Source organism: Dipodomys merriami, unplaced genomic scaffold (assembly GCF_024711535.1).
Source record: "Dipodomys merriami isolate MVZ:Mamm:240054 unplaced genomic scaffold, mDipMer1.0.p SCAF_5, whole genome shotgun sequence".
Lineage (NCBI taxonomy): Eukaryota > Metazoa > Chordata > Mammalia > Rodentia > Heteromyidae > Dipodomys > Dipodomys merriami.
This window is the reverse complement of record NW_027206068.1, coordinates 12,641,473-12,668,551: the sequence shown is the minus strand read 5'-3', so window position 1 is coordinate 12,668,551 and position 27,079 is coordinate 12,641,473. Positions and strand designations below refer to the sequence as shown.

Sequence of the window (27,079 nt, the reverse complement as noted above, 5' to 3'; positions counted from 1 at the left end):
TAATATGAGCAGTCATTCTTTAGTAGTCCAGGAAGATCTTCCTGTCTTTGCCTCCAAAGTGCTGGGATTACAAGTATATGTTTATCCTAAAACAAGGATTTTTAAAGATCAAAGAAACAGAATTATACATTTAAGCACAAGAAAAGAAAAAATGGGGAGATATTAGGGAATTAACTCAGAATGGGCAAAACTAAATAAGCCTAGTTATATTTTCTACTGTATCAAATGAAAGAGACAATCCCATCTTCAAAGAAATTAACTTTTATTTGAATGGAGACTACTTTTTCCTACATGGATCTTCAAAGGCCCTATACTATACGACAGCCCACTTAACCAATGTCCCAATACTAAAATTTCGAACAGCAAATTATACAATTCCTCTAGATAATAAATAAGGGTTGTCCTTCACTGATCAAGAGAATACTTAAACTTCAATAAACACCACACACACACCACACACACCAAAAAAAAAAAAAATCACACATTAAGTTGTAAGGCTTAACAGATATATTTCAAATACAACATGTGTGGAGTCTACAAGCTTTTCTAATTGTTTGGGTTCAAAATTTACATTCTTCAAAAGAAATGTCCAAGTGTTTTCCTCTATAACTTCAAATTTTCTACACTCAAGTATTTGACTATTCCATGCCATCCCAGACAAACCTGACAACTACTTTCATGTGTTACTAACTTCCTCAGAAGAAAGTTAAAAAAGTCTGTTGAAAATACAGATTTCTATTATAACGCCTACTACAATATCTGACACAAAAGTCATTTCTTTCCCCATATGATTAGCTAGGAGTTAATCCTCCATAAAGATAAAGAAAAATCACAAAGCATGAATACTGGGTTCCTTTTTTACTCAAGATGTTTGAACTATTCAAAATGACAATTACATTTTTAAGAGTATAACAGAAGTGGTGGACAACACAACTGACAAAGTGTATGTAGATGCCAGCAAACCAAGAATTTTTTTAAGGATTAGGAAAGATTAGAAGCTAGAGGAAACCCAGGATTAAAAAGAAAAGCAAAACAAATAACAAAAAACAGAGAAAAAGAAAAGAGAATAACATCCTTAATTGCAATCGTTCCATGATCAATAGCGTCCTAAAAGGGAAAGAAAAACAAAAGTTAGAATGACAATTACCATTTGACTTACCTACTACTTTCCCACCTATTTCACAGCCATCACACATCCTCCCCTCATAGCCTAAAATAAGACATTAGAAATTTTTATTGTTGCTGTGCTTTTTTGTTTCATTTTTTTTTTTGCTAAACTTCAAAATCACAGGCTGCCTCCCAGTGCTAAGATTATACGCCATATGCCAATGATCCTTAAGAAACAAGATTTTAATCCTCCAAAAGCAAAATTCACTTACTTGGGCTGTAAGAACGAGATCTTGATCGGGATCTGTATCGACTATAATAAGGAGAAGGTGATCTTCTTCTGTAAGAAACAGAAGATTGTTCAGCATAAAATATCACCCCACTGAAGCAGATGAAAAAGAATTCCTTACACTCAAATGCAGAGGTAAGCTCTATTCTGAAAACATCACATACCTTTCTTTTGGAAGGGCTAGGGACTGAACCCAGGGTCTAGTAAATGTGAGGCAATGTCCTACCACTGAATGACACTCTCGGCCCTATTAACTTATTTTAAACATCAAGGTTTTTTTGTTGTTGGTGGTGGTCCTGGGGGGCTTGAACTCTTGGCCTGTATGCTGTCCCTCAGCTCTTCAGCTTAAAACAAGTGCTCTACCACTTGAGCCACAGCACCACTTCTGTTTTTCTGGTGGTTAACTGGATATGAGTCTCATGGACTTTCCTGTCTAGGCTGGCTTTGAACCACGATTATCACATCTCAGCCTCCTGAGTAGCTAGAATTACAGGTGTGAGCCACCAGTGCCTGGCTTTATTTTTCTTTTTAGAAGACGGGTATGTTGACCACTAAGCTCAAGTGATTCCTCATTTCAGCTCCCTAGCTGGGAATACTGTTGTCCACCACCATTTGGCTAAATATAGAAGCGTCAAATAATATTGCCACCACCTAATTCAGAACAGAAATATAAAACAAAATAAAATTACCTGTACCGATAATCATAATCTTCATATCTGTCATACCCTCGATCATATCCTCTATCGTAGTAAGAATCTCGACGTCTACCACCACCGCCGCCTCCACCACCACCTCCGCCACCACCTCCACCACCACTACTACAGAAAAAAATAGTAAAGTTACATAGCAGTATAAATATATTAATTTCCAGGATTACTCAACTTAAAATAGAAAAAGATAAAAACAACCTGCAGACTTCTATGGTACTTTTTTAGTTTTCAGTCTGCGTGTGCCTGTGTGCAGGTTGTAGGGCTTGAACTCAGGGCTGAGTACTGTCCCTAAGCTTTGTTGCTGAAGCTAACATTCTACCACTTGGGCCACAGTTCCACTTAAGGTTTTTTTGGTGATTAACTGGAGATAACAGTCTTATGGACTTTTCTGCCCAGGCTAGCTTTGAACCATGATCCTCAGATCTCAGCCTCCTAAGTGGCTAGGATTACAGGTTTAAGCCATCTGTACCTGGTATGTTTTCATGTTTTATTCACTACATGATTTTTACAAAATCCTCCAGATTCTGTAAGCTTCTCTCCTGTATTAGTGTACTACCCCAAATCACCAGGTGAACTAAAACAGTGTTAGGGAGCAGAACAAAAATGTGTAAAATTATGTTTACGAATAACTGAAAGGCAATTAAATGTTAATAGAAAGTACCTAACTCTAAACATTAAAGACAATCTACCTTACATTGCAGTTCAGCACTAAAACACCAAGATCTGATATTTAAACTTCTGGAGTTGAATTTAAAACCTTGTGTGTGGGCTGGCCCTGGGCTTGAACTCAGGGAAGGGGTGCTGTCCTTAAACTTTTATATTCAAGTCTAACATTCTACCACTTAAGCCACAGCTCCACTCTTGACCTTTTGTGGCTAAACTGGAGTTAAGAGTCTCATGAACTTTTCTACCCAGGCTGGCTGTGAACCATGACCCTTAGATCTTAGCCTCCTAAGTAGTTAGGATTACAGGTGAGCCACCAGGTACCTGGCTGAATTAAAAAAAGGCTCACGCCTGTAATCCTAACTACTCAGGAGGCTGAGATCTGAGGATCACAGTTCAAAGCCAGCCCAAGCAAGAAAAGTCTGTGGGACTCTTATCTCTAATAAACCAGTAGAAAACTGGAAGTGGCGCTGTGGCTCAAGAGGTAGACTGCTTGCCTTGAGCTGAAGAGTGCAGGGACATCGCCCAGGCCCAGAGTTCAAGCCCTATGAACCAAAAAAAAAAAAAAAGGCCTTCATTGGTATATTTACCTAACCATAAGGATACCACTTCTACTTTAGTTTTCTGCAGGCTCTCATTTAAACTCATTTTCTCCAAAAAGGCTTCAACTATCTGAAAGTATTTATTCCTTTTTTTTTAAATTCACAAATACTTGTCACTGTATTTGGCTGTGTATCTGAAAACACTTCAAGCCCCTACTTATATTTTGCTCAGTGTCAACACTGACAATTCAAAAAACAAAAAATGGTCCCTGCTGCTGAGATGTGAGGATTATGGTTGGCAGCCAGCCTGGGCAGGAAAATCCATGAAACTTACCTCCAGTTAACTACCAAAAAAGCTAGAAGTGGAGCTGTGGCTCAAACAAACCAGGTAAGAAAGCATGGCTCATGTGACAAGAGTTGCCTAGCAAGTGCAAGACCTCAAGTTCAAATACCAGGAAAATAAATACAACAATCCAAAGAATGAGTATGTGTGTGTGTGTGTGTGTATATATATATATATATATATAAAAATAAATAATTATATACTATATATGTTAACAAGTAATATATAATTATATATAATTTAATTAAGTTTTAAGTCACAGAAAAAATCATCTTCTGATTATTTGGTTTTACACACATTCCTGGTAGATTGGTTTTTGGCTTATAGTTTGTTTAGCTTAAGAACATTGCTGGGGCTTGAACAAAGGTCTTTATACATACTAGGTAAGCACTGTACCACTAACCCCAGGCATATTAAATGTGAAATCTTACTGAGTTGGTCTGCCCATGTAGATGCCTGGTGTAGGTGTATGTGCTCTCTTGGTGATAGAATAATCCACACGAATTCTTCTTCCATCCAGCTCCATTCCATTTGCTCTTTCCATGGCCTAGAAAGGAGAAAAGATACAGAAAGTCATTTGCAACTCACTATCCTTGAATCATCTATTAAAAAAAAAATCAGCTAGGCATTGGTGGCTCACACCTGTAATCAAGGTTCAAAGCCAGCAGGGACAAAAAAGTCCCTGTGAGACTCTCATCTCCAACTAACCACTCATAAGTGGAGCTGTGGCTCAAAGTGGTAGAAAACTAGTCTTCAGCAAATAGAGCTGAGGGACGCTGCCTAGGACCTAAATTCAAGCCCCACAACTGACTATACCCCCCACAAAAAAACAGCATTTATAACCCAAATATATTCTCTCTTTTTTTGGGAGGGGGGGAGGGGAAGCTCGGTTGTGGGGCTTGAACTCTGGGCCCAGGTGCTGTCCCTGAGCAATTCAGCTCAAGGCTAGCACTCTACCACTTAAGCCACAGTGCCACTTGCGGTTTTCTGGTGGTTTATTGGTGGTAAGAGTCTGACAGACTTTCTTGCCTGGGCTTTGAACCACAACCCTCTGATCTCAGCCTCCTAAGTAGCTAGGTGTGAGCCACCGGTGCCCGGCTTAGCAATGCATCTTATATTAGAGATTATAGACATTTCTAGACCTCAATACTGCCCATACATACTTAAATTTACTCAGCACAGAGTAGTTAATACATTGTTCCTTGTTCCGTAATAAATTTCTCATTTGTAACTCAGTTCCTACTCTCCACTCCATGAAATAAATCAGTAATGGAAGGTGCATAGGCAATGTCTTTTTAAACTAGTTTTTGAAGATGGCCAGATTGGCTGTCACCTTATTCTTGCTTAAGTCTCCATCCATTTACATACAAAAGCTTTTTTGACCAAAGCCTTAAACGGGTTCTGTTCATAACCTTATGCTATTTTTATTCTTTACTCTGCAGTTCAATATGCTGGTAAGGCATTGTAAAGTAGCCAAGAAATTATATAAACATTTATTTATGATAATTCCCTTTCAGCCTCTTGCTGAAACTAAGTCAAAGATTCACAAATTTAATGTAATTGATTTAAGAGCCCCCTAGAAGAGATCTTAACTTCTATTTCATGTGTGGGAAGCAGGAGATGCTTCTTCTTTCCCCCCTTTTATCTCTACTTTAATCCTGTTATACTAAAATAAATCCCTGCTTAAACTTAAAATACAATGAAAGACCTAAAAACCTCAAAAGCTGGACATGGTAGGGGTATGCCTACTATGCCAAGGAGCTCAAGACTAGGCTGGACTAAATAGCAATCACAAAAGCAAGAAACAAAGTAACTGTGAACACTGCCACCTAGTGAACTTTGAAAATAAAGGAGTTTAACCTGTGTATAAGTGTTTCTATATCTTTACACTTGAGCTCATATTCCTTATTACTTTAACCTTACAAATAACAAAATAATTTAACCACTTTAGCAAATGGAAATAGTCATAGAAGCTTTTGGTACCTAACTAACATTGCCATTTTTTAAGAAACAGAATCAAATTAATATGGAAACTTGTGTGTGCTTACATACATAGGGTCTCATTTATCAAGTGCTAAACTTGAATATAAGATCCTCATGTTGCCGGGCGCTGGTGGCTCACGCCTGTAATCCTAGCTACTCAGGAGGCTGAGATCTGAGGATCACGGTTCAAAGCCAGCCCAGGCAGGAAAGTCCATGAGAGTCTTATCTCCAATAAACCATTAGAAAACCGGAAGTGGCGCTGTGGCTCAAGTGGTAGGGCATTCGCCTTGAGCTGAAGAGTGCAGGGACAGCGCCCAAGCCCAGAGTTCAAGCCAAACAACCGACAAAAAACAAACAAAACAAAAAACAAAAAAGATCTTCATGCCTCAGTTTCCCGAGTTACTGGATTAAATGCCTGGCATGTAAAAGGGTTATTTGTACTAAATAAATTTCATTTTAGGACACATATCCTATTTCTTGATATTATACTTTACTCAGGGCATGGTCACTGCCCCTGAGCTTTCTGCCTCAAAGGTTAGCATTCTACCACTTGAGCCACACCTCTTTAAAAAAAAAAAAAAGGAAAAAAAGCCCTGGGGTGGGCCTGGGTGCCCGGCCCGAGTTTTTGTGACATATTATGCAGGATTGCAGACAATCACACACAGTGAGACCAAAAAAAGAGGATACTCTTAGGAGAGAAACACAAAGGTGTAATGCCTAAGTGCCTCTTCTTCTGTATAAGTAATACTCCCATTTATAAAATAATACACATATTGCTCAAGGCTAGTGCCCTACCACTTACTTGAGCCAGAGTGCCACTTCTTTTTTCTGTTTATGTGATGCTGAGGAATCAAACCCAGGGCCTCATGCATGGGAGGCAAGCACTCTTCCACTGAGCTTCCCAGTCAATAAAATAATATACATATTGAAACAACCATCAAGAGATAGCAGAAGATTGGGGAGAGGGGAAAATGCTGAAACAGTGGCGCTTACTGGATGAAAGTAAACTATACAATTAATGCATAGAAATGGATGGGTGGGACTGGGACAGAGTGAAGGAACAGAAGACACTGAATGAAAGAAAATGTACTATTACCTGACTCATATAATTGTAATCCCTCTGTACATCACCTGTATAATAACAAAAAGTAAACTAAAAAACAAAGGGAGGGCCGGGAAGGTGGCTCAGTGGTAAGTGCTTGCCTTGCCTTGCATGCCTGAGGCCCTGGGTTTGATTCCTCAGCAACCACATAAGCAGAATAAGCCGGAATTGGCACTGTGGCTAAAGTGGTAGAGCACTCATCTTGGGCTAAAGAGCTCAGGGACAGCGCCCAGGCCCAGAGTTCAAGCCCTACAACCAACAACAATAACAACAAAAAGACTATAGAATGTTTAGCAGCATTTCTGGTTTCTACCTACTCATTGCCAATACCTATTATTTTTTAACTATGTCTCAATCTTTATTATTGCTTATGTCTCACATATTAATATAGATATTATTTTCCAATCACAGAAAGAATGGTAAAAGACTAGAGCAAAAATAGTTCTATTATTTATTCACAGGGAACTAGTTATAAGTATAAAATGTAATACAACACATACACTTTTATCTCTTCCATTAAAATAAACAGCTATAGAACATATAAGCTTATTTTCAAGGCATATTTCAATCAAGATATAACTAAACCAAAAGAGCATAAGATTTTAAGTAGAATTTTAAGTTTATGGGATATGCCTGAAGGAGGATTCCAAGTCTAGGTTAGCCTCAGCTGCATACATGAGGTTATCTTCAAAATAAAACAAAAACTTACATGTATGAAAATTGAATAGCCATGCTTATTATAAGCTCATGCTTATAATCCCACCTATTCAAAAGGAGATCTGAGAATTGCAGTTCAAAGCCAGTCTGAGCATAAAAGTTCATGAGACTCCAATTAACCACCAAAAAACAAAACAAAACAAAACCAGAAGTGGAGCTGTGGCTCAAGTGGTAGAATGGCTAGCCTTGACCACAAAAGCTTAAAGACACCAGGCACCAGTGGCTCACGCCTGTAATCCTAGCTACTCAGGAGGCTGAGATCTGAGGATCAGGGTTCAAAGCCAGCTCAGGCAGGAAAGTCCGTGGGACTCTTATCTCCAATAAACCACTAGAAAACGTGGCGCTGCTGAGGCTCAAGAAGTAGAGCTCGCCTTGATCTGAAGAGTGCAGGGACAACGCCCAAGCCCAGAGTAAGCCCCACCAACCCAAAAAAAAAAGCTTAAGGACAGTGTCCAGGCCTTGAATTCAAGCTCCAAAACTAACACACACATTTATATGTACCAAACGGATCAACAGGGTTGTGAGGAAGGTGGGAGAATGATGTAAAGGGTGACATTAAGTCGTGCTGTATTCATAAAATAAACAAATTGAAACCACTTCCATAACTAGTTAAAAAGAAATTAAAAAATTGAAATAAAACAAAAGTGAAACTGGCCACTTTAACTTATTTTTAACATTGATAGGCTAAGTTTAAAACGGTTTACAGTTCTGTTAGTTTATAAAAGTAGGAATAAGCCAGGCACTGGTGGCTCACGCCTGTAATCCTAGCTACTCAGGAGGCTGAGATCTGAACATCTTGGTTAAAAGCCAGGTAAGGCAGGAAAGTCCATGAAACTCTTATCTCTAATTAACCACCAGAAAACTCAAGTGGTGCTGTGGCTCAAGAGGTAGAGCTCTAGCCTTGAGCTGAAGAGCTCATGGACAGTGCCCAGTGCCCAACGACCGAAAAATAAAAAAAAAGTAGTAATAAAATACTAGAAGTATTATTTAATAGAAATATTAGCAATAAGTAGTAACAATCCTACTATTAAACAAAATTGTAACAAACCTCCTTGGAGTCATCTATTCTCTCAAAATACACAAAAGCAAATCCACGTGATCTCCCAGTACGCTGATCATAAACCACATTGACACCACTCAATGGTCCATATCGAGAAAATACTTCACGAAGATCTCTCTCTGTTGTGTACAAACTGAGGCCAAACACTCCCAGACAAGTGTTGGGATCTGGATTCGCCTATCGAATAAAAATAGTATTAAGTTTTAGTACTCCAAACTAAAATAAAAATAAAACCACCTATATACAGCTTAAATAGGTTGTTTCCTACTAAAGTAAACCTTATTTCACGGTTCACATAATAGCCACTTTCTTTGAAACATTTTCTAGCCATAGCCTGAGCAAATATATTCCTAGCTTCTAGCCCAACAAATTTCAGAAAGTATCCTAAGAATTCACTCTTTATGTCTAATATATGACTTTATTTAGAGTCAATGACTTAAGACATCTATATTTTCTTTTTCTTTTTCTTTGGTTGGTTGTGGGGCTTGAACTCTGGGCATGAGTGCTGTCCCTGAGCTCTTCAGCTCAAGGCAAGCAAAAGTTCTACCACTTGAGCCACAGCACCACTTCCAGTTTTCCAAAAAAAACCCTCCTAGTCACATACCCAAAACCTGTTTGTTTTGTCAGACATGGGGCTTGAACTCAGAGCCTGAGGGCTATCCCTGAGCTCTTTTGCTCAAGGTTAGTTCTCTAGCACTTTGAGCTACAGCTCCACTTCCAAGTTTTCTGGTGGTTAACTGGAGAAGTCTCATGGACTTCTCTGCCCAGGCTGGCTTTGAACCTCAATCCTCAAATCTTAGCCTCCTGAGTAGCTAAGATTATAGGTATAAACTGGAACCCAGCTCCTAACTTTTTTTCTTTGTTGGTCGTGGGGGCGGAACTCTTGGCTTGGGCACTGTCCCTAGCTCTTCAGCTCAAGGTTAATGCTCTACCACTTGAGCCACAGAGCCATTTCTAGCTTTTTCTGCTTATGTGGTGCTGAGGAATTGAACCCAGGGCCTCATGCGAGGTAAGCACTCCACCACTGAGCCAACCTTCCAGTCCCTAACTTACTTATAATACAACATTATCACAAAAATACAATTTTTTTCTGTGTGCCAGTCCCAAGTCTTGAAGACTATTTGCTGGCCTTAAGCCTTTTTTTCTGGTAATGGGCTAGAATTTTCTGGTCTGGGCACTGTCTCTGGGCTCCTTTTGCTCAAGGCTAGCACTTTACCACTTGAACCACAGCACCACTTTGGGCTTTTCCATGATTAATTAAGAGTTTCATGGACTTTCTTGCCCAGTCTGGCTGTGAGCCATGATACTCAGATCTCAGCCTTCCAGGTAGCTAGGATTACAGGCATGAGCTTTTTTTGTTCAATACTAGTGCTTTACCAGTTGAGCCACGGTTCCACTTCTGGGTTTTCTTTTGGTAGTTAACTGGAAATAAGAGTCTCCAACATTCCTGCCTGGGCTGGCTTTGAACTGTGGTCCTCAGATCTGAGCCTCCTGAGTAGCTAGGATTTAGCCACGGGTGTCAAGCTTCATTTCTTTTTAAAACATTCAAAAGTAAAGAAAATGTAATCCCTTTGCAGCAGCTGTCATGAAATATACAGGCTTGCTAAGACAATGACATTTCCTTTATGGCATATCTAATATCTATCTGGAAATGTAAAGCAGCTAATAAAGGCTGTTTCTTGAGTACTGCCTTCAACAACAATGATATAGCCAGATACTGGTGGCTCACACCTTCAATCCCAGCTAGTCAGAGGCTGAGATCTGAAGATCATTATTCAAAGCCAGCACAGGCTACTATAAAATCCGTGAGACCTTAGATTGGCAGAGTACCAGCTGTGAGCAAGAAAGCTGAGCTAGAGGCTCTGTTGTTCAAGCCTCAGAAACTGCAATCAAACAAAAACAAAACTCAAAAAGCAATGGCCTAGTTCTTATTTTAAGTAAACAAAAAAGCAAGAAATTAAGCCACAACTATACAAGAAAAACAAAGCTTGCATTAATCTTTATACCACATACCCTGCTGCCTGTATGTCTTCTCCGATTAGACATTGGAGAGTGACTTCGGCTCCTTCGTCGGCGGTATTCTGGTGTATAGGATCTACTTCGAGATCTTCTCCTGTGAGAGTGAGACCTGGATCGAGTGTATCGTCTATGAGAATGCCTCCTCGACCTTGACCTTTGATGGAAATAAATTTAGGTAAAAATCTTGCAATAAGCTATCATTTTTCTCTTCCAAGGCTGTATATATAAATCCCCAATTATTCAACTTGCTTGTCTTTTTTGTCTTGTTGTTGTAATGGAGATCAACAATGCTCTCCAATTTACATACTCAGTCCTTCCCCTTTGGCCTTTTTGGACAAAAAAATTTTCCCTGTCTTCAATCACTGTAACCTGTCCCTCTTTCTCAGTCTATCCCTCCCATTCACCTTACCTCATAAACATGTTAAACCTTTCTATTCTTGAAAAGAAAAACAGAAACACTGCCATTACCTCCACAGTGAAATTCTAATTCTTATATGATCTTTAGTTCTTTATGCTCTTTAATAGTTAAGTATCTTTTCCTTTTCAATTTTTCTTTAACATGCTGAAAATCTAGTATTTGCTTAATTAATTTATAAAATCTAACTGCCTATTTTAGTATATTTCTAATTAAAATTTTTGGTGCTTTCACCACCCACCCATCAATTTGTTCACTGCTGCTTCCTATTTCCTGTCTCACACAAAATGGGCACGTTTAACACAGCAGATAACTCCAAGAAGTTTAAAGCTAGGTAGCCAGCTTTAGTGAAACCTGCCCCTACCCAGTCCTGGAAAATTAATGAAAAAATGATTTATCTCATCATTCATATGACCTATCTTTAAGCTCATTTAAACTAGTAAAGTTAGTCACACAAAACAACTTACATAAGACATCCAGCAACTGATACAAATTAGAAAGCTTAAAAAGACATAAAAGGGGAGGCTAAGGCTAATCAAAAAAATTTTTCTGGTTGTGGGGCTTTAACTCTGGGCCTGAATGTTGTCCCTCAGCTCTCAGCTCAAGGCAAATGCTCTACCACTTCAGCCATAGCGCCACTTCCAGGGGAGGGAAAACTAATGGAGCATTTTAACAAAGAAGGCTAGCAGCAAAGCTGGGGGACACTAACAGAATTTGCTAGATTCAAGGGCTGGTTATGGTGACTATGCCTGTGATCCCAGCTACTCCCAGAGACAACAAATTGGGAGGATTACACTTGGAGGTTAGCTTGAGCTCAAGTCTCTAACAGGGAAAGAAAACAAAAAAAGCAAAAGCCCCAAACAAAAGACTTTTCAAAATCACTGTGATGATCACCTAGCACATCCACTTGAACCTTCTCTGTACTGAATTACCCAGAAGTCTCCAATGGAAAACTACCTTTTTGTTGTAAACATATTGTTGGCATAAAACCAAACACTACTTTTCAATTAAATGTCAAGTACAAGCTGGGCACCGGTGGCTCATGCCTGTAATCCTAGCTACTCAGGAGGCTGAGATCTGAGGATCACGGTTCAAAGCCAGTCTTGGCAGGAAAGTCCATGAAACTCTCATCTCCAATGAACCACTACAAAACCATAAGTGGCACTGTGGCTCAAGCGGTAGAGCTCTACTGCACACTCCTTGAGCTGAAGAGCTGAGGGACAGTGCCCAAACCCAGAGATCAAGCCCTACAACCAACCAAGAAAAAAAGTCGGGGGGAGATGGGAGGGCAGGGATGGTAAGGGGAAACAAAGGAGGCAACAATGCTTGGTAAGAAATGTACTCATTACCTTGCTCATGCAATTGTAACCCCTCTGTATGGTATTTTCACAAAAAAACTTAATTAAAAAAAAAAAGTCAAGTACATTAAAATTCAATCAAACCAATTAGTTAACCAACAGCCTATGCCAGGAACCAATTCCTTTTTTTAGTCAGTCGTGGGGCTTGAACTCAGGGCCTGCGCACTGTCTCCTGAGCATTTTCCCTCAAAGCTAGTACCTCTACCACTTTGAACCCCAACACCACTTGTTTTTCTGGTGGTTAACTTGAGGTAAGAGTCTCATGGACTTTCTTGCTCAGGCTAGCTTTGAACCATGATCCTCAGATCTCAGCTTCCTGAGTAGCTTAAGATTACCGGTATAAGTCACTGGCACCAGGTTCAAGAACTGATTCTTAAGTATTCTAAATTTCTAAATCCTGCAGCCTGAGAAAAATTACTTCATGATTTTGAGCCTACGGTGAAGTTTCTATTAAAAAAATATATATGGAGGGCTGGGAAGGTGGCTCAGTGGTAGAGCCACTCAGCACCACATAAGCAAAAAGAAAAAAGCCGGAAGTAGTGCTGTGGCTCAACTGGTAGAGTGCTAGCCTTGAGCTGAGGGACAGCGCCCTGGTCCAGAGTCCAGGCCCCACGACCGGACTCCCTCCTCCCCCCCCCCAAAAAAATGGAGCCAAAGGAGGGATGTGGTTGAACTTTGCTCTGAAAACTTCTTGGTTTTAAAGCATTTTTAGTACTCAAACTTACCTGGATTTTGATCTTGATCGAGAATGGGATTCAGAGTGTTTGGAAACCCTTGATGGACTACGAGATCCTGACCTGCTCTCCGACTTTACACGAGCAGGAGTACCGGTTGGAGATTTTGACTGAGAGCGAGACTCCTAACAAAGAAGACAGTATTACAAATGGCACTGGTCATGTAGATGCCTAACACCTAACATTTAAAGTACCGTAATTATTTATATTGATTGCTCCTGAAAAACAAATGGTTAGGCAACACCCTCCAGAAAAAAATTTCAGCTCATTAATAACCCATTGTTAATACTGCTAACTGTCCTCAGTAATTCCCTACTTGAACCAGATCACCAATTTTCTATTAACTAAGTAATCATGCAAATTCATCTACAACTTGATCATACAGACACTGGAACATAAACCATACATTTACTTAACCTAGGACCCATTCATTCTTCCAGATCTTTTAATTCTACTTCACTCTTGCTTTCTACTTCTCTTCATTCTTCATTGAGTTTTTCATTTTTCATACTTCGTGTATTCTTCCCCAATTCAAACAATTCAAAATAGCCTTAAAATATTCAAGTGCTTCTATCTGACCAATCTTCTGTTCAATTTTTTCCCCCATTCAATTTTAATTTTCTGATCTTTAATACTTTTCATTAGCCTTCTTTTATCTTGATTTATCTTCCACATTCTTGGAAAAAACTCTTCAATTTCTTCACGAACATTAACCTTAATGGAAAAAGAACATTTAGTATATTTAAGCACGTGGGGATTATAAAACTCTGCTGGAGTTTAGAATGTTATCTACCAAATGGAAAGGCCAGCAGGTAAAGTGCAAATAACTAATTTATTTTTTTTTAAAAAAAACAATTTTATAGTCTTTAAAATTGATCACTGTGTAGTTTCTAACAGAGAATTCACTGAATTTCTCTAAATGGGGTTTTTGACCATACTTTTTACCCTCCTCCCCTTTCACGCTCCATTCTTGTTTCTAAAATGTAAGCAATTTTAATATAAATATTGAATTCAAATATAAATCTAACATTAACTGTACTTCCCCACCGCCATCTAAATACTATTTTCCCACTGTTTTGTAACCTGAAGATTCTTACTGATCTCAGAATAAGCTTTCAATAAGTCATGATAAGTATAGCATCTCAGGCCAAAATATTTGAATACAACTATCTAAACTCATACATCAGTACACACACCAAGAATAAAAAAAGTAAAAGTTACAAAATTTTCATATCATGGCCTCTATCTTGATCCTCTTTCATGCATGTATTAAAAAATAATTTATGTACTCGTGCATTTTACTTTTCACTGCGTACTTCATCTGTGTACACTTCAGTGAACAAGTGTATACCTTTCCATGACAAAGCTTACTAGTTTCTAAAAATGTCAGATGCACACCAAAAGTTAAAGAAGCAAACTATAAGCTTGTTTACTTAAGACAGACATAAAGCCCTCATGACCAAATTGAACCAAGTTTGGTTTCTCCATTTAAGACTTGATTATTAAACTAATCACCCCAAGTTCATAAATGGTTTCATGCCAATTTTCATTTACGCTCTAAGACTATCACACAGCCTTCTTATAACAGCATTGTTTAAATGTTCCCTTCAAATTTAATGTCAAAAGAATTATCAAGAACTGTATAATGCTAGCATGTCTATCCTTTTACAGATAAAAACAAAATGGAAAAAGCTACCTTTTTCTTCAATATCAACCTTCCCATTTAGGGAAGTCTTCCACCACATCTTAAGATACTCTAAATTCCTGGACAGATACTGGGAGCAGCAATACTTAAAAAAAGGCTAATTAGCTTGTAATTTAAGTATCAAGCAACTAAACTAAAATACCTTCCCCATATGGATTTCCCTTCTATAAAATAGGCTCTCTGGCCTAATATTAATTTATGCTGCTTGTTCAACAGCAGTGGCTGGAACAGTATGTATGAACATCACCAGACTTTGTTTTACAGACACTATAAAGTTTTAACTTTACTACAACAGAAATAAAAACCTTAATGGCTAAGATTTATTTCTAAATGTTTATACAAAGCTTTCTAATATATGATAAAAGTTTAACAGTCCAAACACATTTATTTCTAAATGTGTTGTTTCTTGTTTTCAAATCTGCTATCATGACATTTTGCTGAAAATAACCACTTCTGATTAATTAGGTATCTTAAAATTTAAACTTTAATACCAGTCTGGAGTAGCAACAAAACATTAAGCTACAACAGGGCTGCCTTTTTTTTTTTTTTTTTGGCCCACTGTTGGGCTTGAACTCTGGGTCTGGGTGCTTTCCCTGAGCTCTTCAACTCAAGGTGAGCGCTCTACCACTGGAGCCACAGCACCACTTCTGGTTTTGTGGTGGTTTATTGGAGATAAGAGTCTCACGGACTTTGCTGACAGGGCTGTTTTTAAAAGGAGCTTTGCATACCATACTCCCTGCCCAAGTACTGGGGATTTAGGCATGGGCTCTTTATACCACAGACTTACATTCCCAGTCTAGAAGCTGTGGTTTTTTTTTTTTTTTTTTTTTTTTGGGTGGTGGTGATGGTGTCTGTTGTGGGGCTTGAACTCAGGGCCTGGCTCTATCCCTGAGCTCTTGTGCTCAAGGTTAGTACTCTTATCACTTTGAGCCACAGACCCACTTCCAGTTTACTAATAGTTAACTGGAGTTATGAGTATCATGGACTTTCCTGCCCAGGATGGTTTTGAACTACCATCCTCAGATCTCAGCCTCCTGAGTAGGTAGGATAACAGGCGTGGGTCCCCAGTACCCATGAAACTTTTTATTCAAGGGTATCAACTAACTTCCTTTATTACTCTTCTTATCCAGGATATCTAAATTTGCTGAAATTTTCTTTAGGGAATCATCAGATATTAAGGAGTTCTCTTATCCCAAACTCTTATTATCTTGTAACTGCCAACAAGCTTTATCTAAAGAACAAACTACAAATATGAAATAAAGTCTTCAGAAATACTTAACAATATCAAAATATGATTATTATCAGAACTGTGGTTGTCTTTACACAATGGTCATATTACCATTAATCATTTATACTAGCTTTTTTCTTCTCAAAGACTGTGATCAAATAAATGCCATTTTCACTAACTGCAGTAGAAATCAGGCACAATAAATCCCTTATGGAGTTAAGTCCCAGGTAATCTTTTTTTTTCTTTGACCTGTCTCTACAAAGAAGTAAACTCAACATTAGTATCTATTTTTGGTGCGGGTCCTGGGCCTTGAACTCTGTCTCTGAGTTTTCATGCTCAAGGCTATCGCTCTGCCACTTGAGCCACAGCTTAATACCTCTGGTTTTCTTCTCTTTAATAGAAATGAGTCAGTCTGAGTAGCTAGGATTATAGGCACAAGCTACCAGTGCCCAGCTGTTTATTTTCTTTTGTAGATGGGCTCTCCCTTAAGTTGCCTAATTGCTTTCAACCTTCTGGGCTCAAGTGATCCTCCTTTCTCAGGCTCCTAAACAGCTGGGAGTATAGTTACCACAGCTGGCTAGTAACTTTTGTGTGTGTGCGTTTGTGAGAGAGGAGGGCACAGATGGCTAATAACTGTGTGTGTGTGTGTGTGTGTTTGTGAGAGAGGAGGGCTGGCAATACTGACTGGGGTTTGCACTCAGGGCCAACAGTCTACTTGGCTGGCTTGATGCTCTTAACTTGAGCCAGGCCTCCAGCCCTGCTTTTTACTGGTTATTTTGTGTTTGTATTTTGTTTTTACTGGTTATAGTGTTTCTTGAGTGTCTGCCTGAGTTAACTTTTAATTGCAATACTGCAAATCCAACCCAAGTAGGTGGGATTACAAGCGCGCACAAACTCCAGCCCTCAGAAGGCTGTAACCTCTGAGCCACACCTCCAGTCAATTTATCTGTATGTGTGTGCATGTGCACGCACACACCCACCCACACTACACATTTGTTGATAACTAGGGTTAGAACTCAGGGCTGTCTCTTAGTGTTGTTCAAAACTAATGTCCTACCATTTGAGCTGTGGCTCCACTTCCAGCTTTCTGGTAAAGAGTCTCAACAGACTTTCCTGCCTGAGCTGGCTTTGAACTGATTCTCAGATCTTACCCTCCTGAGTAGTTACTATTACAAGCTTGAGCCACTGTTGACCAGCTCCACTCAACTTTTTAAAACTAAGCTAACTTAGCTGAAATGGGCAGATTAATGACTCTCCTTCAACTTATACCACAGATTGTATTTGGTGATTATTTGGGATTGAATCCATGGTCTCTTTTATATCTTAAGTTTTAACAGAAATTGTAAGTAGATTCCCAATCTACCCACACAGTACAACTTTCAAACTGTGATCCTCAGATCTCAGCCTCCTGATAGGTCCAAGCCACCGATGCCTGGCTGTGTACTGTTTTTGAGATGGGCAGAAGTTCTCAAAGCACAACTTGCTCAAACAGACTTTTGTTTTGCAATTTACTATAGGCACAAGTTGTTGCAGAACACAATTTGATTCTTACCACAAGTGGTGACTGCAGCCTTAAATACATTATGAAAAAATCTAAAACATGGTCTTGTAATACTACAAATAAACACAAAACACTATAACCCTTTTAATATTAAAGCCACATAAATTTATGCCAAATGTACTATCCGACTGCTTCCTATTACATAAAACTGGAGATTCCTTGAAAGAGGATGTGAGGTTGACATGTGTGAAAATGTCACAATGAAATCTCCCTTGTACAACTAATGTATGTCAATTAAAAAAATAAAACAATGGGCTGGGATTGTGGCTTAGTAGTACAGTGTTTGCCTAGGATGCATGAAGCCCTGGATTCAATTCCCCAGTACTACATAAACACAAAAAGCCAGAAGTGGTTTTGTGACTCAAGTGGTAGTGTGCTAACCTTGAGCAAAAGAAATTCAGGGACAGTGCCTAGGCCAAGCTCAAGCTCCAGGACTGGCAAAAAAACAAACAAACAAACAAAAAACAGACACACATACACATAAAAAATGAGATTCCCATAAAAGTGCTAGTGAATTTAAACTATATGTCCCAAAGAGAGAGCATATTTAAGACTGATTACCCAAAACTTTACAAGCCCTAAAGAATGAAACCACCTTTTGTATCTGTTCCTTTTTTTTTTTTTTGGTCAGTCATCGAGCTTGAACACTGTGGGCTTGGACACTATCCCTCAGCTCTTCAGCTCAAGGCCAAGTGCTCTACCACTCGAGCCACAGCGCCACTTTTGGTTTTCTAGTGGTTTATTGGAAATAAGAGTCTACTGAACTTTCCTGCCCGGGCTGGCTTTGAACCATGATCCTCCTGAGTAGCTAAGATTACAAGCGTGAGCCACCAGCACCTGGCTTGTATTTGCTCAATTTTTCAGTCTATAAAAGTAACTGTCTCCATTGTCTCAGGTGAGGAGAGTTGGATACTTCCTTTACAGAAGCTAATCTGATAAAAGAAATACTTCCAGTCTCTTCACAATAATTTAAGCTCATACCTGGCTGCTGAAAAAATATGGTCTCATCGGCAGAGTCACAGATATCCTAACACTGTATGTCTATCTATTCTAGTATTAGAGTAACTCTAAAGAGTTTTTCGTTTGTTTTTGTTTTGTTGGTAATGGGGTCTGAACTCTGGGCCTTGGATGCTGTCCCTCAGCTCTTCAGCTCAAGGCTAGCTCTCTACCACTTGAGCCACAGGAGCACTTCTGGCTTTTTCTGCTTTCGTGGTGCTGAGGAATCGAACCCAGGGCCTTGTGCATGCAAGGCAAGCACTCTACCACTGAGCCACGTTCCCAGCCCTCTAAGAATCTTTTTTTAAAACCACAAATGACCTAGTAATTAGCATTTACATTTTTTTAAATTTGCAAGCCAATACCAGGCTTGAACTCAGGGGCTTGACATTTTCTGCTCACAGCAGGGCTCTATATCTTAAGATTTTTGTACTCATCAATTAAAAACCTCAAGACTTTTCTGCCCCGACTAGCTTTGAAACTCAATCTTCAGATCTCAGGCTCCTTAGTAGCTAAGATTACAGGTATGAGCCACCCGCAACTAGATATAATAAAACTGAAATCAATGCCATATTTGTGAAGTTACCTGTAAAATTTCATCATCTTTTGCACAAATTTTAAACATGGCCCACAAACTTGTGTCAGCTTATAAAACAAACCACAATGTTCAAAAAGTTTCCTAAGTGGCAATAGTGGCTCAAACTAAACTACTAATAACCAATTATAGAAAGCTGTAATTATCTACTAATTTTTCAGTGTCATGGAATACTTATGAATTTTGCATAAATCAGATGACACAACTTTTGGTTTCAAAAAGATAAAAAAAACAAAACCCAATTCTTTTTTATGGCAAGCCAGGCCTTATCATCACACCTTTGATGTATATTCACAACTTCAAGGAGGAAGGAGAACCTACACTTCTCACCATTCTCAACTTAGTATTTACAAACTTCTATAATTGTTACAATGTTCTCTCTTCTTTTTGTCTTATAGAATCTGTCAGGACATATAAACAAATAACCAGCATTCACTTAGCAGAAAATACACAGCAAAGGTCCCTGGGTCAATTATGACACCTTGGGCTACTACTGAGGATTATCAAGTTTTCAGTCAGTCAGGTTCAAAGAAAACTTTCAGGCTAATTATTCAGTTTCAAACATGTTATGCTACAAATTATAAGAAGTAACTCTTACCTCTTACAAAATTAAATCCATGTAGGTTTGTTTATCTTTAAAAAAAAATTACTCATCCCCAGACATTTAAATCCCTTGATATTCTTTCAGTTCAACTCTTTCCTCTCATTTGGGTCAAAGTATAAGTATCTTGGACAAATCTGTAAAATTATAGCTGTACACTGTGGGTATAATTACTTGCCCTGCTTCTTTTCAAAAGCCTGCCTTTTACTTATACTGAGCAATTAGCACGTCAATGTAAGTAACACAAAATTTAAGCTTTAAGGATTAAGCTTGCAAATTCTTTCTTTGGATGAGGCAGAGGAGAAAGAACAAAACAATACTGAATTGGATAAATGATAGAGCTTAAAACTTTAAACCCAAGTCAAAACTAGGACTGACACTATGCCTACTAAAATTTATGAAATCACATTGCTGGAGCTAAATTGTCTTTTTTTTTTTTTTTTTTTGTCTGTCATGGGGCCTGGGTCTCTTGGCCCGGGTGCTGTCCCTCAGCTCTTCAGCTCAAGGCTAGAGCTCTACCACTTGAACCACAGCACCACTTCTGGTTTTCTCGTAATTAATTTAGAGATTAGAGTCTCAGGGACTTTCCTTCTGGGCTGGCTTCAAACCTTGACCCTCAGATCTCAACCTCCTGAGTAGCTAGGATTACAGGTAAGAGCCACGGGCGCTCTCCTTTTCACTTGTATCATCCAATCATCTCCTATTTTAAGAAGGGAAAGAACTTTATTTAGTATCATTTAAAAATACTTCAACTCTTCAAGGCAGAATAGGCTATGAAAAGGAAGCAAGACTAAACTGTATAGCCAAACATATTCTAATTGTGTGGGAAGTTGTATGTAGCAAACAAGTTCACTGCCGTCTGAGAAGGCATGAAAAACATCACAGCTGAAGCATTAACCTTGTTCCTAGTTCCAAAAGGACAATTATTTGTTAACCTGATATACATGTTCCAAGCAAACAAAACTGCTTTATGGACCTATTTACCTAAATGGCACCATTATTCTCCTGAATCACTTGAAAATAAATGGTCTCCTTGACTTTCTCTTTCTCTCTGTTGGGTGTGGAGCTTTATCCAGAGTAGCTACGATTACAGGTGTGAGCCACCAATGCCCCACACTTCCATTACTCATACAGCTGCATCGTCTGGAGCAGTTTTCCCTAAATATTCCAGATTGTTTCCTGTTGCTACTCTAGTACCAATTCTTTACCCAACTTCTTTCATTATTCCCCTCCAAATTTAAGAATTCAGATGGCCCTTTACTGGTTATTCCAAAGTCCTAAATCTAAAATTCAAAAGTCTTCATTATCGGACTGCATATTTAGTCAAATGTATCCTTTGCTATTTCAATACAATTTCCTGTCATGTCACAGGCATACACAATACTGCCTGTGGTAATCAAAACATAGTCACGGTTTTACATTCTAGGCAGTTTTCCAATTCCTTAGCTCAGATTCACTTTTTGACTTCCTTACTAAGCATAGCACATAGCACTCCATTAAATATTTTTTTGCTTGAACTTAGGGCCCTGGCACTGTCCTGAGCTTCTTTTTGCTCAAGGCTAGTGCTCCAAAACTTGAGCAAAAGCTCCTTCCAGCTTTTTCTTAAGTTAATTTTATTGGAGATAGAAGTCTTACAGACTTCACTGCCGAGAGTGGCTTCAAACTACGATCCTAAGATCTTAATGTTCTAAGCAGCTAGGGTTATATAGGCATAAGCTACCAGTGCCTGCCAGCACTCCATTAAGTATTTTTTTAATCAAGATTTGAATGCCAGCAAATTATACTGCAAGTTTTCTTCCCTCAAGAACACTGAAGAAGCCCTTACTAATAAGGCAGCAGATGCTCTATCAGGAATTTCACCTCAGGATACTTAAAATAGAATTCAGCATATCATCTTTTCTAAACTTCTTTTACTCATTAAAACAGAGCATTAAGCTTCAGCAACTGCTTTTAGCAAATTTTTTTATCAGTGGTTCTAATACAAAAAAATATAATGTACTCTTCACAAAAACAAACCAAAATATACAGTACAGTGCATGTATACAATGTGCATAGGACTGAACTTGTGTCAGAAACTCATAGTTGCCCACGGCCCTCTGAATCTTAGCATTTTCCCCCCTTTTGGTGCCAGTCCCGGGGCTTGAACTCAACAGCCTGAGCCCTGTCCCTGAGCTTTTTCACTCAGGGCTAGCTAGAACTCTACACTTGAGCCACAGCTCTACCTCTGGCTTTTTAAGAGATTAATTGGAGATAAGAGTTTCAGAGAGGGGCTGGGAAGGTGGCTCAGTGGTAGAGCGCTAGCCTTGCATGCATGAGGCCCTGGGTTCGATTCCTCAGCACCACATAAGCAAAAAGAAAAAAAGCCGGAAGTGGCACTGTGGCTCAAGCGGTAGAGCGCTAGCCTTAAGCTGAAGAGTTGAGGGACAGTGCCCAGGCCCAGAGTTCAGGCCCATGACAGGACCCCCCCCCCCAAAAAAAAAAAGTTTCAGAGACTTTCCTGGCCAGGCTGGCTTTGAACTGCAATCCTCAGATCTCAGCCTCCTGAGTACCTAGAATTATAAGCATCAACAGAACTCAGCTTTTAATTTCTAAATTGCTAACATTACTTCAGCCCTTAATAACAGCATGATCTGTAAATCAAAGATGTATCAAAGACGGGGGGAGTTCCTAAAATGCCTTAAAATAGGCAATACAAGTGTAGTCCTCTTTCCTTCAATAGGTTTAGTAGTCTCTAGATAGTTTTCATTTAATTCTAAGTACCTTTTTACTGAGCTGGGATTATTATGCACCCTTTATATATTCTAGATAAAATAAATGGAATGCGCTAGCATGTATGAAACCCTGGGTTTGTTTGATTCCTCAGCGCCACACAAACAGAAGAAGCTGGAAGTGGGTCTGTGGCTCTAATAAAGTGCTAGCCTTGAGCAAAAGAAACTCAGGGATGCCTTGTAGTCCCCGAGTTCAAGCCCCAGGACTGGCAAAAAAAAAAAAAAAGAAAAAAAAAAGAAAGAAATTACACTTATTATTACAGGCATGTATGTGCACTACACTTGGCTTAGAAGTAGTCTTGACATTAAACAGTTCCTAAAGAAGCTCAGGGACAATGTCCAGGCCCTGAGTTTAAGCCCAAGAACTGCCCCCACCCCCACCCCCCAAAAAAACATAGAAGGGAGAAATAGGTTTAAAAAAATTCTATTTGGGAAGATGGCTCAGTGGTAGAGTGCTTGCCTTGCATGCATGAGGCCCTGGCTTCGATTCCTCAGCACAACATACGCAGAAAAAGCCAGAAGTGGTGCTGGGACTCAAGTGGTAGAGTGCTAGCCTTGAGCTGAGGGACAGGGCCCAGGCCCAGAGTTCAGGCCCCACGACCGACCAAAAATTAAAAAAAATAAAATAAAAATCCAATTATTGCCAGGTGCTGGTGGCTCATGCCTGTAATCTTCACTACTCAGGAGGCTGAGAACTGAGGATAATGGTTCAAAGCCAGCCAGGGCAGGAAAGTCCATGAAACTCTTCAATAAACCACCAGAAAACCGGAAGTGGCACTGTAGCTCAAGTGGTAGAACGCTAGCTTGAGCTGTAGAGATGAGGGGCAGCGCCCAGGCCCAGAGTTCAAGCCCCAAGACCGACCAAAAAAAAAAAAATCAATTTATCAAATAAGTTAATGCCTGAATACATTTTGGCTTAAAAGTAAATGGGAATCTTTCATGTTACTTAGGTGGAGTAAGTTTAATAAAAAACAAGTCCCATTAGTAGTTCAGACCTCACAAACCAAAACAAGTATTCTCCCCAAACAACTTTTTGTCAATTTCATCCAAATTCAATCTCAGAAAGTTAGTTTTGTTGCTACCTGAGTGTTTTAACTCTTATGAACTTCAAAAAGTCAAACCCATTCCTTCTAGCATAACCCCCAGCTGTTGTGTGTTTCCCTAGTGACTAAAATAAATACCAACACAACAGCCCCAGAGGTGCTTGGGGCTTTTGTTTTCTTGTTAGAGTCCCACACTCATACATTTTCATTACTAGGGTAACTTCAAAACTAAAACTCTAAAAAAAAAGGTCCTAGTATATTTACCCTGAGAATTTGTGTGTGTGTGTTTTCATCCAATCTCAAATAATGAAACCTTCTGAGCCCTCTTTCCCAGGAGAGGGGTGAGAGAAGAAATGGGAAGGGCTTACAGTTTCCAGGTAATCGTTTAAAGAAATAGTAAAGACTGACTAGCTATTTAAAAAATACCGAGCCAGTACATTCGTTTCGGTTATGTAAGCTTAAAGACAGAATATGTTTTTAACTTTTTTGTTTTTACCGTAAAAACCTGTAAAGGAGCGATCAGGTTTTTTTTTTTTTAAACAAGAAAAGCATTAGAAGTTGAGAAGAAAAAAACAGCAACAACCCAACATCAAGTCAAGAGAGGAGCCCCTCAGCATCTCCAGTCCTTTGGATGTGAAAATTAAAAAGAGGGACGGGGGGGGGGGGGGGCATGAAGGGAAAAGGCTCCTGGCGTCGTTTTCCCCTCACGTCTCTGGTCTTAAGAACGCTTAAGGAAGGGTCGGTGCGCTGGTTGACTAACCACTTCATTAGGTTCTCGTCCCACCTCCAACCTCAAGGCTTTTCGCCCTGTATAGACGCAACGCCGCCGGTTCCGACAGAGACGCGGCCGCTCACTGCAATAGAGAGCCAAGGAGACACAGGCCCCAGCTAGCCCCGCGCCAGCGGCTCCCGCCCGGTCCTCAGCCCCGCGCACCTCCGACCCCGACTCCCTCCGCACAGAGCTCGCTCGGGGGGCGCCAGCGGCGCCACCGCGGGAAGCGCCCGGGCCACGGGGCGGCCCGCGGGGAGCTCCCGGCGGCCGCCGCCTCCCGCCCCACCGCGGACGAGACCGAGAAGGAAGCCCCGGGCGGGGAGGGGTGCAAAGGTGAGGGGTGACCGGTCCAAGTAGCGATGAGAGCGTGAGAGAGAGGGAGAGGGAGAGAGAGAGAGAGAGAGAGGAGGGAAGGGGAGGGGGCGCGGGGCCCTCTGGAGTGTCGGGGGGGGGGAGGTAGAACCCAGAAGCCATCTTGGGACGGGACGAGAAATCGCGCCGGCTCCAGTCCGCTCCCCGCGGGGGACTCCCCGCAACCTGGCCCGACCGCGCTCGTCCTCCCGTGAAACCCCGAGCGTCGGGCCGCCGCCGAAGACGGCTCCCGCGGCTTTGTACTCACTCTGCCCTCGAAGTTGTTCTCCTCTACATCACTCATGTCGGCCAGGCGCTCCTCAGAACTAACTAAGAGGCAAGTCTCGGCGCGAGGGCCGACGGCCTAAGTCAACCTGGCTGTCTGGACCGTGGGGGAGGAGGAAAGAGCCGGCAACAACAAGCCGGGGCCCCGCTCCACTCCCACTGGGTCGCAAGCTCCGGCAAAATGGCGCCGGCGCCGCCAGAAGCCTTCTGGCGTCTCCACTGCGCGACGTAAGAGGGCGGGAGCCGCGGTGACGTCACGAGGCCCCGCCTCCCGCGGGGGCTTTGTGCGCACCGGGCGGGGCGAGCCGGGAGCCGCACGTGTCTTGGTGGCACGTGGCCTGAGCTTGGACGCCAGGACGCCGGCTTATCGCGTTGCCAGCTCTTCGGGCCGGTCCGGGTACCAGACTAACTCCTCCACCTCAGAAGATGATCAGTCACCAAATGAATGTTCAGTGGCCTTAGCCCCTTTAAATACTGCCCACCGGCATTCCTTGCTTGTGTAGTGTTTGATGGTGGTGGGCCTTGAACTCGGGGCCTGGGCACTGTCCCTGAGTTCTTTTGCTCAGAACTCGCACTCCACCACGTGGAGCCACAGCCCCATTTCCGGTGAGTAATTGGGGATAGGAGCCACGCTCAGCGGTGGAGGGAGGTGAGTATTAGGGTCTGAACTCGGGGCCCCGGCACTGACTCTCAGCGTTGACACTCAGGCCGATGCTCTTCCACTTGATTCACAGCTCCACTTTTGGCTTTTTGAAGGTTAATTGGAGATAAGAATCCTACAGACTTGCGTGCCCAGGCTGGCTTTGAACCACAGTCCTTAGATGTCAGCCTTCTGAATAGCTAGGAATACACAAGTGAAGAGTCGGCCACAGGCACCGGGGCTGCTACCATTTTCCCTTTTTAATAGGGTTATAATAAAAGCCACAATTCCTTGCCTCACTTCTCTTTGCCACACGTTCTTCCTAGTCAATTATTTTATTATGTCTTATAATGCTTAGTTCTCTACTAATGGCTATTTGGTAGTACTGAGATTTGAATGCAGGGCTATACTAGTCAGGCACTCTACCACTTGAGCCATGACCATAGCTCTATACTAACTTAGGTCATGGGCCTGAACTCTGGGCCTGGGCACTGTCCTTCAGCTCAAGGCTAGCGCTCTACCACTTGAGCCACAGTGCCACTTCCGGCTTTTTTCATTTTGCTTATGTGGTGCTGAGGAATCGAACCCAGAGCCTCAGGCATGCAAGGCAAGCGCTCTACCACTGAGCCATCTTCCCAGCCCTGGCCTTTAAATTTCAATGACAAGACCTCCCAGAGGTCTTAGTTCCTAAGTGCTTTTTTTTGTTTATTTATTTATTTATTTATTTTTTGTGCAGGTCCTGGGGCTAGAGCTAAGGGCTGGGTGCTGTTCCTGAGCACTCTACCACTTGAGCCACAGCTCCACTTGGCTTTTTCTGATAGTTTACAGTCTTGGAGATAAGAGTCTTCCAGACTTTCTTGCCTGGGCTGACTTCTAACAATGCCTGGGCTGACTTCTAACCATGATCCTCAGATTTCATCTACCTAAGTAGCTAGATTTACAGGTGTGAGCCACCGGTGCCCGGCTTCAACTATAGTTCTGTGTTAGGAAAATTAATGGATTATTATTGTGAAAATTGCTACTCCTGGCCCAATTTCAACATTTGATTGTCTGTTATTGACTCAACTAAATATAATATCTAGCTATAGATAGATAGATAGATAGATAGATAGATAGATAATCAGAGATACAGAGGTAGCTACCTATCTACATATATTTTTTTGGTAGTACTTTGGTTTGAACTCAGAGCCTTGCACTTGTTAGCAAGCATTTTACAATCTGAATTACATCTCCAGCTCTGTTTTGCTTGTTATTTTTCATATAGGTTCTCCTGTTTTTGCCTGGGTTATTTTTAGATTGGAGGAAGGGATTTGAGGAGGGGAGGAAGAAGATGAATGTAAGAACATTCCAGGGGCTGGGAAGGTGGCTCAGTGGTAGAGTGCTTGCCTTGCTTGCATGAGGACCTGGGTTTGATTCCTTAGCACCACATAAGCAGAAAAAGCCAGAAGTGGCGCTGTGGCTTAAGTAGTAGAATGCTAGCTTTGAGCTGAAA

General features: G+C 40.8%; 1 protein-coding gene across 3 annotated transcripts; it reads right to left on the bottom strand.

The window, feature by feature from the left end:
• Positions 1–245: 245 nt before the first annotated feature.
• Tra2a (transformer 2 alpha homolog) lies at positions 246–25,145 on the bottom strand. 3 transcript variants are annotated; one of them, XM_069996091.1, is made up of 9 exons: positions 24,931–25,145; positions 13,449–13,756; positions 13,034–13,167; positions 10,530–10,689; positions 8,505–8,693; positions 4,086–4,201; positions 2,086–2,214; positions 1,380–1,447; positions 246–1,107 (listed from the first exon to the last, which is right to left on the bottom strand). In XM_069996091.1, exons 4-9 carry the CDS (start codon positions 10,560–10,562, stop codon positions 1,097–1,099), a joined length of 546 nt encoding a protein of 181 aa, XP_069852192.1. In that variant the 5' UTR covers positions 10,563–10,689; positions 13,034–13,167; positions 13,449–13,756; positions 24,931–25,145; the 3' UTR covers positions 246–1,096. The 3 variants fall into 3 exon arrangements, with proteins under 3 accessions (XP_069852192.1, XP_069852189.1, XP_069852191.1); XM_069996088.1 differs by lacking the exon at positions 13,449–13,756; XM_069996090.1 differs by lacking the exon at positions 13,449–13,756 and having other exon boundaries at positions 2,086–2,211.
• Between the last annotated feature and the right edge of the window lie 1,934 nt (positions 25,146–27,079).

Excerpts from the sequence above, each read along its gene's own strand:
- Tra2a (XM_069996088.1), bottom strand. The coding sequence starts at position 24,966 with ATGAGTGATGTAGAGGAGAACAACTTCGAGGGCAGA. Across the intron at positions 4,202-8,504 it reads GAATAGATGACTCCAAGGAG|GCCATGGAAAGAGCAAATGG; the intron begins GTTTGTTACAAT and ends TCTCCTTTCTAG. Across the intron at positions 2,215-4,085 it reads TACATGGGCAGACCAACTCA|TAGTGGTGGTGGAGGTGGTG; the intron begins GTAAGATTTCAC and ends TTTTTTCTGTAG.